The following is a 12,642-nucleotide window of genomic DNA, read 5'->3' on the forward strand; positions in this document are numbered from 1 at the left end:
TGCGCGCTGTGCACAAGGACACATGACTAGCGGTATAATTCAGTGCTACACGAATACTGAGGCAGAACAAGCGGATCGCAGAGTATGATCATGTGTTAGAACACGGTAGAAAATGGCATAGTTTCAGTACCTGCGCACGTGACTTCACGACCGTGGGAACAAGCAGACGAAATGGAAGTACATCTCTCTTGCTTTGGAGTGAAGTAAAACAAAAACACACGGACATTCCGTCTGTGTGTTTTATTACTTCTCTAAACTTCAATTCGTCAATTCAAGCAACAGACCACAGAAATAAAAGATGTTGCCTTTATTCTCAAAGTCACATGTCACCATGAGCGATGTCACACTGCGGACCCGAGTACGTAGGCGCAGGGACACCAGCACGTCACCGTCTGGCTTGGAGTGCAGCCACAGTGAGGGAAAGGGAAGACGGTGTTCAGATTAAAATTTCATACCTTTCCACAGTGCGTAGCAATGTAATTCTTTGCAAACATGGATGTTAGCGTGCATTGTATGCTCTGCTCTTGTCAGCTCAAAATGGCCAGACCTGGTGAGGGGCCCTTTGAAGACACGACGACCCATGGTGCAGAACCACAACATAGTTCTTTACGTGCCTCTGACGACATCTTTATACCGCCCCTACCATGCAGTCTTGTTCCAGTTATTTGGAACGCACAATACAATGAAGACAGAGTAGCCAAACAAATAACGGCACTTCTGCTGTGTCAAGGAATTGCCATCGCTCGTGGCATTGTCAGCTAAACAGAGGGACGTGCTGATGTGGTGCTGACAAATTTCACCAAAGAAAGCCAGCACATAAGCAAAGGCACTGCGGTAGCATACCTTGACGAAATCAACAACGCTCAACACTGTTTTGCTGCTCAAGAGGAAGCAATAGCTGATATGGCCCGACATGTACCCGTTGTCGACGTTGGTCCAAGTTTACAACCGAAAGATAGACGAAAGCTTCTCGAATTGCTTGACCAATCTGAGGATAGTTTCTCCTCCATGTCTTGAGTTGGCAAAGCACCGCTGAATGAACACTGCATAATCATGGAGGAGCCTGCAAGACCCATTCGACAAAATCTGTACTGTGTGGCTCAGAAAGAATGCGAGGCAATACAACAGCAGGTCCAGAAAATGTTAGAGGATGATGTCATCCAGTCATCAAAAAGCCCTTGGTCACTGCCAGTGATGCTCATAAAAAGGAAGGATGGTAGCTTGCGCTTTTATATTGATTACCGCAAGCTAAACCGTGTTACAAAGAAAGACGTCTATCCGCTGCCACGCTTAGATGATTCTCTCAACAGGCAACGCCATGCATGTTTCTTCTCATTGACTGATCTAAAAAGTGGGTACTGGCAAATCGAAATCGATGAACATGATTGAGATTAGACTGCTTTCGTGACGCCAGATGGGCTGTATGAATTCAAGGTTCTCCCCTTCGGTCTGCGCTCAGCCCAGATTACGTTTCAGCAACTAATGAATACTGTCCTGTCCGGCCTCAACTGGAAGACTTGCTTGGTATAGTTGGACGACATAATTGTTTTTTTGGCCACAGTCGAGGCACATCTTTTAAGCAGCTCCTCTCCGTTCAAGCCTTACGGGCTGCTGGACTCTCTTTGAAAGAAAAGAAATGCCACTTTGGGCTTTGAAGAACTTCAGTTCTTGGGTCATGTGGTCAGTCATGACGGTGTTAGACCTGATCCCGATAAAATTGCTGCCGTCATGAAGTTTGCAAGGCCCAAGGACAAGAAAGCCGTGCCGTGCTTCCTGGGCCTCTGTGCCTATTACAGCGTTTTATCAAGGGTTTTGCGTGTGCTGCCTCTCCACTCACCAATCTCACAAGAGAAGGCATCACATTTATAAGGGGAGAGGAGCAGGAAGCAGCATACGATGAGTTATGGCAGCGCCTACAAACCCTGCCTGTACTGGCTCACTTCGATGAAGATGCACTGACACCAATTCACACAGATGCCAGCAACGTGGGCCTAGGTGCCGTGCTCGTTCAGTGGCAAGACGCCGAGCGAGTCATTGCTTACGCAATTAGCACCATATCACGTGCAGAGTCCAACTATTCCACTACAGAGAAGGAATGCCTGGCTGTAGTATGGGCAGTCAGTAAGTTTTGCCCATTCTTATAAGGCTGCTCCTTCCAAGTAGTGAGCGACCATCACTCGCTTCGTTGGTTGACAAACATGAAAGACCCCTCTGGACGTCTGGCATGCTGGAGCCTGCTACTCCAAGAGTACGACATGACAGTGGTCTATAAATCGGGGAAGCAGCATTTGGATGCCGACTGCCTCTCAAGATCACCAATTGAATCACCAGGCTCTGATGACGATGAATACGCAGGCCTTTTAGCAGTTGTTGATGCTGCCACCATCTCTCGTCAACAAGAGGATCAAGAGCTCCAGTCACTCATCGATTTTTTGGAAGGCCGAACTACAAAGGTGTCGAAAGTGTTTTTAAAGAGACTACAGTCGAACCTCGATATATCGAACAGCGCGGTGATCGCAAAATAGTTCGATATAGCCAGAATTCGATATATAAAATCACGTAGAAAACGCGTCAAAAACTAGCACAAATCAATCAATGAACCAATTGTGGCGCAATAGATACTCATATGAAGCTTCAAACAAAGTATTTATTTCGTTCGCTAAAGTACTGAAGCAGCGTAGCCTGCTTCATATTGGCAACCGCGTGCTTGACCACGGCGTCCTCAACATAGTCCAACCGGTCCACAAGAGACGGTCCAGTGCCTTCTATTGCGCCGCAGTAGCGGCGTACAACGGCCAAAGCAGCTACAGCCTCAGTTGCAGTTGGGAGCGGGGCAACATCAGCGCTTGCTGGATCAGCCTCGGCAGCGTCTTCGTTTGGCCGCTCAGCAGTCACTTCTGCCGCGATCTCACGTCTGTTAACTCCGCCACTGTTCCGGTGCTGTCGTAACCGCCAACGAAGTCCTCAATGCACATGCTGTGTGGCTCCGCACCGACAAAGCGCTCCAACTGGCTCCACGGCCGCCTCGATCACGCGCGCACGGCGGGGGCGCGGGGACGCGGGCGCGCGTGAGGCGGCCGGGCTGGCTCACGGCCGGGAAGCGCGCGCTTCAGCATAGAATAAAGAACAAGAGAAGCGCGCGAAGCGCGCGCTCCCCTCGAGACCGGCCGTGGCTGGCTCCAAGCCGCCGCGTGTGTACGCCGCTACGTTCAAATGGCGCCCTCGGCGCAACCGATGTGGGAGCTGTCATACGCAGCAGTCTGGAACGCCCATCGCGCCGCCGCTATCTTCGAGAGTGTTGCAGGAAAGCTCGCCTCCTGTCAACAGAGCGCACTTGGTCTGGGGCGGCGGAGTTCGATATATCCATTTTACATCCGGCCCCGTTCGAAATAAAAAATAAAAAATGCATGCGATTTTCCACGTGATATAGAAAGTGTTCGATATACGCAATAATTCGATATATCCGTGTTCGATATATCGAGGTTTGACTGTATCATCGTTCTGCTTGCACAACGGCATCCTCTATAACAAGAACTATTCTTCGACAGGGCACAGCTACCTGTTAGTCGTCCCATATACTCGCAGCAAAGAAATCCTGCAGGCATGCCATGACAAAGCCACCTCAGCTGCAAACAGACATTGGCACAAATCAGAAGCAAATACGACTGGCCAAAGCTTGCAGCAGAGGTGATTGTGTTACGTCAGGACTTGTCTTGACTGTGAGCGATGCAAAGTACCACCCACTAAACCCGCTGGGCCCTTACACCTTATTGCAGTGCCGGAGTCACCGCTTGCCCAAATTGGAATGGACCTTCTCGGTCCATTTCCGACATCTGCCAGCGGAAATAAACGGGTCATAGTCGCGACAGACTACCTCACCAGGTACACTGAAACCAAGGCACTTCCGAGTGGCACGGCAGCTGAGGTGGCACAATCTTTTATTGAGAACATCATCCTAAGACATGGTGCTCCAGCTGTCGTCATAACAGACAGAGGAACTACTTTCACAGCAGAGATTTTAAGAAGAATGCTCACACTCAGAAGCATGGCCCATAGGAGGACAACAGCATACCATCCTCAAACGAATGGGCTTACAGAACAAGACCCTCGCTGACTCAACAAGACCTTCGCTAACATGCTCTTTATGTACGTCGATGTGGTGCACAAGAATTACGACAAAATTCTGCGTATAATATGGCATGCCGTTTCGGTCTTCTCCACGGTTGAGAAGTAACGACGATGCTCGAGGCTATGCTGCCCTATGATTGTAGAGATACAGAGGCTGATGCTGCCAATTTTGCAGAGCACGCCGAGGAAGCCCGACAGCTTGCGCGTGTCCAAATAACCAGCCAGCAAGACCATGACGACCGTCAATACAACCTCAACTACAGATCTGTTGTCTATCAACCCGGCGACAGCATTTGGGTATGGAGATTTATTAGCAGCCGTGGCGTCTCCGAGGAACTTCTACGGTGGCACTTGGACTGTATAAAGTTCTGCACTGCCTTAGCGACATCACCTACGAAGTCAGTGCTGACACTCCATCTTGCTTGAAGTGCCACCAGCATGTGCCTGAAACTATTCACGTGGTGCACATGAAGTCTCAGAGCGACATGTATAGCCTGTATTTGTGCACTGACTACTACAGTCAAACCTCGATATATCGAACAGCGCGGTGATCGCAAAATAGTTCGATATAGCCAGAATTCGATATATAAAATCACGTAGAAAACGCGTCAAAAACTAGCACAAATCACTCAATGAACCAATCGTGGCGCAATAGATACTCGCATGAAGCTTCAAACAAAGTATTTATTTCGTTCGCTGAAAGTACTGAAGCAGCGTAGCCTGCTTCATATTGGCAACCGCGTGCTTGACCACGGCGTCCTCAACATAGTCCAAACGGTCCACAAGAGACGGTCCAGTGCCTTCTATTGCGCCGCAGTAGCGGCGTACAACGGCCAAAGCAGCTACAGCCTCAGTTGCAGTCGGGAGCGGGGCAACATCAGGGCTTGCTGGATCAGCCTCGGCAGCGTCTTCGTTAGGCCGCTCAGCAGTCACTTCTGCCGCGATCTCCACGTCTGTTGACTCCGCCACTGTTCCGGTGCTGTCGTCACCGCCAACGAAGTCCTCAATGCACATGCTGTGTGGCTCAGCACCGACAAAGCGCTCCAACTGGCTCCACGGCTGCCTCGATCACGCGCGCACGGCGGGGGCGCGGGCGCGCGCGATTGAGGCCGCCGGGCTGGCTTACGGCCGGGGAGCGCGCGCTTGAGAAGCGAGCGCAGCGCGCGCTCCCCTTGAGACCTGCCGTGGCTGGCTCCACGGCCGTGCTGGCTCCAAGCCGCCGCGTGTGTACGCCGCTACGTTCAAATGGCGCCCTCGGCGCAACCGATGTGGGAGCTGTCGTACGCAGCAGTCTGGAACGCCCATCGCGCCGCCGCTATCTTCGAGAGTGTTGCGGGAAAGCTCGCCTCCTGTCAACAGAGCGCACTTGGTCTGGGGCGGCGGAGTTCGATATATCCATTTTACGTCCGGCCCCGTGCGAAATAAAAAATTAAAAATGCATGCGATTTTCCACGTGATATAGAAAGTGTTCGATATACGCAATAATTCGATATATCCGTGTTCGATATATCGAGGTTTGACTGTATTTGCCACGCATCGGGCGATGCTCACCCTGGAGGGAGGCCCTGTCTGCATCGAGCCACGATGGTGATGACAAAGACGATCTGCTCGAGAGTATGAGCAGGCTCAATAGAAGAAAACTGCATTCTGTATTCTTGGGTGTGCCGACAGTGTGCGACAGGACTGCGACAATATACTAAGAAACTGTCGTCCTTTTGTCTGCACCTCTAATTTTTCTTTTGTGCTCGGACATGTTTTTGTCTAAATTCCAGCTACAGTAGTCCAATTCTCTGCTTTAAAGAGCACTTCAGCAGGCCACATAGGAAATATTGGTTATATGCTGGAAGGTGTTACGTGCTCTGTGGGGAGTGTTCTACAGCAAGAATTTTTCAAATTGTTTCATTCATAGCAGAGGTAGAAATATTTCAAGTGATACGAACCCATGATTTCAGGTGGCGAGCGTCACTGCCAACAAAGACACTCTCTCCACTTGCCCTCATCTTTCATCCACAAGCGAAATTTTTTCCCTGTGTTCACACATGCTGGAGCTGGAGGACCACGTGACGCATACTACAGGGACCCCACCACCTTTTCTATTTTTTTTGCTTTTTTGCTGAGTGGGGCACTCTGCTGATGGTCTTGTGCTCGAGCCATTGTGTTTGTCTCATTTCGCACAGCACACAATTTTGCATGCTGTACACGAGAACACCTAACTAGCGGTATAAGTCAGAGCTACACAAACACTGAGGAAGACGCAAGCGGATCAAAGAGCATGATCGCGCACTGGAACATGGTAGAATGTGACAGTTTCGCTGACTGCACACACGACTCGACGACATGGGAACAAGCAGACAAAACGAAAGTATATCTCTCTTGCTACGGCACAAAGTAAAACAAAGACACGGAGACGTTTGGTTTGTAGGTTTTATTATTTCCCTAAACTTTAGTTCATCTATTGAAGCAACAGATCAAACAAGTAACTGCTGTTGCCTTGAAGTCACGTGCCACTGTGAGTAACACCACAACACGGCGATATATATAGGCACACTTGTGCGATTGCCGTCGACTCTCTGGCTGGGAGTGCAGCGCCCGCAAGGAGAAGGGCGCAGGGCGTTTGGTTTGGAATTCCGGCTCTTTTCGCAACACTTTGCAGGCATGATCGTTAGCACGCATTGTATGCACTACGCTGGGCAGTTCAAAATGGCCATACGTGGTGAGGGGCCCTTCAAAGGGGCCCTAAACCACTTTTTGTCTAAGTCGAGAAATGCATTGGAAGTTAAAGCATACCCGTTCAGAAATACTTTGCCGCCCAAAAGTACTTCAATGCATTCAGAAGAAGTGGAGTTACTGGCAATCAGAGGTCACGCATGATCCCATTCACTCTGCTCCTGTTTCGTCTTCAATGCCTTGCACAGCGAAGGCCACATTGGAGTAGCCCACACTTACAGTGCTCTGCCTACTGAACGTCGCCGTGGCACGCAGTTCAAATTTGATTTTGGATGTTCACGTAGATGCCACTACTTCAAATTTTGGTGCCCAAATGTAGCCAAACGCAGTTGTCCTCAGCGAGCCTCAGTGCACTCAGCCAGCGGATTCATCATGGCACCCCACGGTGGATGCAGTATCTATGCTACATAGCAGACTGCAGCTACATGCAACTGCATTGCGTTTGCACAATGTTTTTGTGCACGACACCGCTTGAGTGCACGCTTGCGCTCATATGCTCCAGTCTGGCCGTGCTACGCGGTGCGGACTGGCTTAGTCCTGCACCAGCTTGACCGATAGATAATAGCCACATCCAACTTGCCCATTTTGAAGCGCTATAAATAGCTCAATACGAAGTGAAGTCTGCCAAGGTATCCAATTAGGAGCAACCAGGAGTGAGCGCATGCTGGCAAGTGTACATGTGGTCCAACTTTAAGTTTCCTGTGGTACAAGGCTAGTTGAGTGTTCAAAACTAGTCAAAATTAGCAAGACTTGATGGCTATGACATCGTTGCAGGGAGGCCGAAGTTTAATTGCTATGTGGGCAGCCACAGCAGAGCATGAGCTGATGTTAGTCGGCTTCTTCTGGAAGTACATAATTCCTATAAAAATTCGAAAGCAAATTTTTGCTTACTTCGGCCTGTTTATTCAACAGTGTCAATATATATACCCAGTAATGGTAGGAAGAAGTGTACTGATGCAAACACCCTCCTTGATTGATGTCAGCTATTCAGCAATAGCAGCCGTATATAGGAATATGCTAGATTACGAATTTCTGCTATATTACAAATTAAAGCAGCCTGAAAATAGTGAGGAGCAGGATTCTGTTGAAATGAGTGTTTGAGAAAAAGGTGACTTCGTGCTCCACTTGCGAGCTACATGCACTACGCACAACTGCATAACGCAGCTGAGATGTTCACAGTAAGGCATGCTATCTGTGGACTGTTTTTTCACCATGCCTGGGGAAGACAGCTCTCATTATATGTGAACCATAGGTGTACATTTAATTTGTCTTACATAACGTGAATGATACTGCTGCAGCCGGAGATGTTGCATCAGTCTGTCTCCTTTAACTGTGCTTTCAAGAGAATGCAAGTTGTGTGCCAAACTGAATCTTCCTCGTCCTTGTTGCTGCCCTAAACCAATGAATGACACCTGCTGCCCGTTACTCAGTGTTGGCCGAAGAGATTTAGCCAGAAAATTTGCATTCAATATCGAAACTCGGCAAGAAACAAATTTTTTTTTTTCTGGTGTGTTGCATACATACATGAAAAGTTAAATTTGGGCCTAAAAATCTCAGAAAAAATAATTATTCGCGCATAAGCTGCACTCTTTTTTTTCACGTGTACACACCTCTGAGACTGCACAATGCAGTATGGATATGGTATACAAACGTGAGTCTCCTTTTAGGTTGCAATCGCAGTCGATAATCTGTAATCACAGTCGATAATCGGCACACACTTCACTTCTCATTACTGCCCTATACACAGCTACACACCGCGTGTTTGCAGTCGCTCCCGTGCCACCCAAAAAGTATGCGGATATTGAAGTGCAACATTATATTCAAGTTTCAAGTTAAAGCCACAAGAGTATTTCACCATGCAACTTTATCACCACGTGACGCCTGATCCCACACCCGAGGATGGGTTCACCTTTTGAACAGCACGGTATCCCATGGAACACAGAGGTGTATTGCAGACATCCAACTAAGCCCCATAAAATTCGTATCCCGACTCCTCATGGCTGCTACTGTACTGCTGTGCATAAGTGTTCATGCAACATAAGTACACCACTTTGCCTACGGGGTCCATGCTTCGTACGTATTGCAGACACTTGTGCACTGAGCCTTCGTCGCTTCTGCACCAGTTGAAACATACACAGGTACTGCTGAATGTTCATGTTTTTCATTAAAACTCCAATAGTTTTATCATCAGGCAACCTTACGTGCGACATGACATCCGAAGATGGCTTCATCTTGTAACAACACTTAAAACATATAGGTATACATGAACCATGTAATAGCTTCAGAAGAACTTCAGTTTGGCCTAGTTGGTATTTACTGCAAATCATATTGACCGCAAAAAAGACGGGGACATAGGAAGGAATAGGAAGTGCTGTTTATGTGCTGTTTATGTGTTTTCTTCCTATGTCCCCATCTTTTTTGCGGTCAATATGATTTGCATGTAATAGCTACCCGGCATTCAATGCCTTAGGGCAATCGCATGAAGAACAAATGAGAACCCCAAAAAAATCATGTTAGAAGCTGCTCAAGTAAATACCATACCTGGCATTTATTGGAAAGGTCCTCATACTGTTGCTGCAATTGCCTCTCGAGTTCACTTTCCATTTCTGCAGAATTCTGCCTCATCACTTCTTCCAGCCTGCACAGAAACATTGGTAATTTCTGATTGTTAAATGTCAGAAATCAAGTTATCATAGGCAAACAGAGCACAGCAAAGCGAAAGCATAAACCATGAGAAATGGAAGCACTTTCCCGTCATTCAGTGCACAAAACAAATTTTTGTCTAAGCCATGCATTGCTGCTTGCCTCTCTGTGAGCTATGCGAGCTAATCCTTCTTTAAACGTGTTCACGGTGCACTACACCCAAGCCCATGATTCTAAGTGCAAAGGCATACACCTGCACCAATGTTCTTGACTGTGGTGTAGGGGCCATCATGTTGCTGTGAATCTATGCACCTGCTGTCAAGGTAGTGCTGTAACAGTGCATGGTGCCTTACAGACAATGCTAGCTGAGGAAAGAGTTGCTGACGCATCGAACATTTCCAGATGGTGTGCAAAAATGATTAAACTTGTCAATACTGTTTCTACATTGTGATCGCCAGAACTGTCTCTAGTAGATTGAAAGTTCACTGCAGTGAGTAATGTAGTATTCTGTTTTGTTTTTCTGTGCACGTTTGGTTTTGCTTTATTTCTGCACATTAATAATTTCTGCCCAAGTATCATTTGTGATCCAGCACCATGGAAATCTTTTAAAAGAACACATAAAACAGACTTGAAGTCCATGCCATACCAAAAAAACTAACTAAATGTGGCACGCTACTGAGTAATTAGGTCAAACCGACAAGCAGCTGAGCACAATACTGAAATCTGCATGCAATGAGTCGTTTCAGTACTTTCAGTATCGTGCAAGCAGCCAAACAGCACTTTAGCTATGCATCCATGATCTATGCAGACCCTATCTTTAGTAAGCTGCAAGAAAACAGTTCGGTTACCCAATACTTTTAAATAAAATCTAAGATGGTCACTATGGATTCCAAAAGAGCTGCAAATGAAAAAATGAAAGTGATATATCAACAATTCTACATATTAAACGTAGCAAAGTAAACACTGACTTAATCCATATTGTGGTTTACAGGAGCTTATGGGAAAGTGCATCCAGTACCTGCAAGCACTGGGCCTATATAGTCATTTAGGAAAAGCTGTACATGGTACATGGCAGGCCAATATGAAAGGAAACAAGTGATTTGTGTCCGAGATCACTGAATGTCCTTGCTTCTTACAGGGGAGCAAAAAGTACCGCACGACACTTTCTTGAACTCCTTGGTACATGCCAGCAGGCCATGCCCCAATTCATGATTCTGCAGCAATTGCTGCTTGAATATAAACACGAGAGTCAACTTTAATTTGACCTTGACGAGACTGACAAAACTGATATATACCTGTCCAGCAGACCCAATTTGACAAAACTGATCAATTATCTGCCAAATAAAATTTAAAAAAGAGGCAGAAGAAAGCACCCAGACACAGCAGTTTTTCATTTGACAGTATTTACCTGAATACAACATGACCCTGAATCAAATGTGCACCCAGCCTTTATCGCATTAACGTAGAAAATTAACATAGAAGCAACATTAAACTTCTTAAAGCAATCTGATGAACACTAATTTTTTACAGCGAAGCTGTATATGGCTAGCCAATTTGTCCATCTGTCTGCCTGTTGCCTGTACGCTGAAAACTCCTCTGGCACAACCCCATGTGCATGCGGGGGAAAAAAAATAAAGAGATGTGCGTGATTGGCTGCGCCAGTAGTGACGCTGTTGCTCTCCGCCGCAGCCGAGAGCGCATGCAGCAGTTTCTCTCAGGCTCCAAAATGGGTAGGCCACACATTATACGTACTTCTGAGGAGCAGGCAGCTTTCAATCAGCAATGCCGCAAGTAGAACGAGGAACGAGCTTGTCTATGCCGTGCCGGCACAAGAACATGCTCATGCAGCTAAGCACAAGCAGCAACTGTATACTGAGGATCCGGCAGCCTACCAAGCCGTCGTTTAATGAACCATCGGGATTAACCCAGTGATAAAAACACCAGGGCCGCATGTTTCAGCTTCTCTGGTTAACCGTGTGTACGGAGTGCTTGGGTGGTGGCTTTTATAAACAAAAATATGGTATGCCTCATATTCTGGACATCATAAAATAATGAAACAAAAGTTTACTTTTCCAGAATTAAAATTTATTTACGCTTAATGCCCATTGTCATCACCCTCAGACAGTACTTAATACTGCCTGTGGACCACGTGTCTTCCATACAGTCCATTACGTATTTAATATTCCACACTCGCATCAGCGCTGCCGTTGTCGCTGTCGCTATCAGATGCAAGCACGTTCGCGACGATCACCCCATCGATTAGAAGCACTTAGGCTTTCTTTTGACCGCCAACATCGTGCATTGCCAATGATCAGCAAGCGCATCAGCCATTCTGTTTCGGTGGCGAGTCAAATGCTGAGAAATTGCGTGGCCAAGAACGATTTCGATGCAACCAACAAAGACAAACGTAAGCAATTAACCTGTTTGAAGAACTTCGCTGAATGAGGAGCCAGCGAGCAACATGCGAGCAATCTGCAAGCAGCACAGTTGGCCCAGCGCATTCATGTTTCAGAGGGTGAGGCAGCTTAGAGCTATGGGCCAGGGTTGGAAGGGCAATGGGAGAGAGGGGCACGGAGACGGCTGTTGAAGCAGCGGCTCAAATTTCTTTTCTTTTTTTTTTTCGCTTCAAGGATTTCGCGTTTCACTACCTTTCAGCTCGGACACCCAGCAGCCAGACTTCATGGTTATAACCGATAATGCGGCATCGGGGCATTGTAGTAAGCAGGTTATTTCACCATACAAAAAACATACAAAAGTTGACGGTGCAGAAGCTTCTCATTATTATACCCGATATATTGTTAAAACCGGTATTGTTATAAATGGGTTCAACTGTATATCCCCCAAAAAAAGCATGCCAGCTCCACTCATCACTCAGTGGCTGAAGTAGAATGTGGTTATGGTCATGCAAGCAGAGTTCAAATTGTCAAACATGCTGTAATGTGTCCGAAATGTTGGCTGCTCCAACATATTACGTCTATAGGGCAAGTGGTGGCGCCGCGAAGCTGCCTGAATTGAGCATGTCCAAACTGTCAGTGTCCGAATAATCAGTTGCCACCATGTGCCATTTCGTATCACTTTGAAGACATCAAAAGGAATTAGCCAACTGTGTGTTGAGTGATGCCCTTCTATGCATGTTGTTGCAAA

The 12,642-nt window shown here is 47.1% G+C and overlaps 1 protein-coding gene and 1 long non-coding RNA gene across 10 annotated transcripts in view; one reads left to right on the plus strand and one right to left on the minus strand.

The window, feature by feature from the left end:
• LOC139061125 (uncharacterized) overlaps positions 1 to 12,642 on the plus strand; it is a 401,615-nt gene that overhangs the window by 167,734 nt on the left and 221,239 nt on the right. The gene's annotated exons all lie outside the window — the stretch shown is intronic.
• Positions 1 to 12,642, minus strand: part of LOC139046687 (GRIP and coiled-coil domain-containing protein 2-like) — a 159,229-nt gene that overhangs the window by 71,376 nt on the left and 75,211 nt on the right. For all 9 annotated transcript variants that reach the window (XR_011515183.1, XR_011515182.1, XM_070540652.1 and 6 more), the window contains one exon: positions 9,397 to 9,493. Coding sequence is in view for 7 of the 9 variants with exons in the window: in XM_070540652.1 (XP_070396753.1) it covers positions 9,397 to 9,493 (97 nt within the window). In the remaining 2 variants the exon portion in view is untranslated. The remainder of the gene's footprint in view (positions 1 to 9,396; positions 9,494 to 12,642) is intronic.

The sequence above is a fragment of the Dermacentor albipictus genome, chromosome 1 (genome assembly GCF_038994185.2).
Source record: "Dermacentor albipictus isolate Rhodes 1998 colony chromosome 1, USDA_Dalb.pri_finalv2, whole genome shotgun sequence".
Classification (NCBI taxonomy): Eukaryota; Metazoa; Arthropoda; class Arachnida; order Ixodida; family Ixodidae; genus Dermacentor; species Dermacentor albipictus.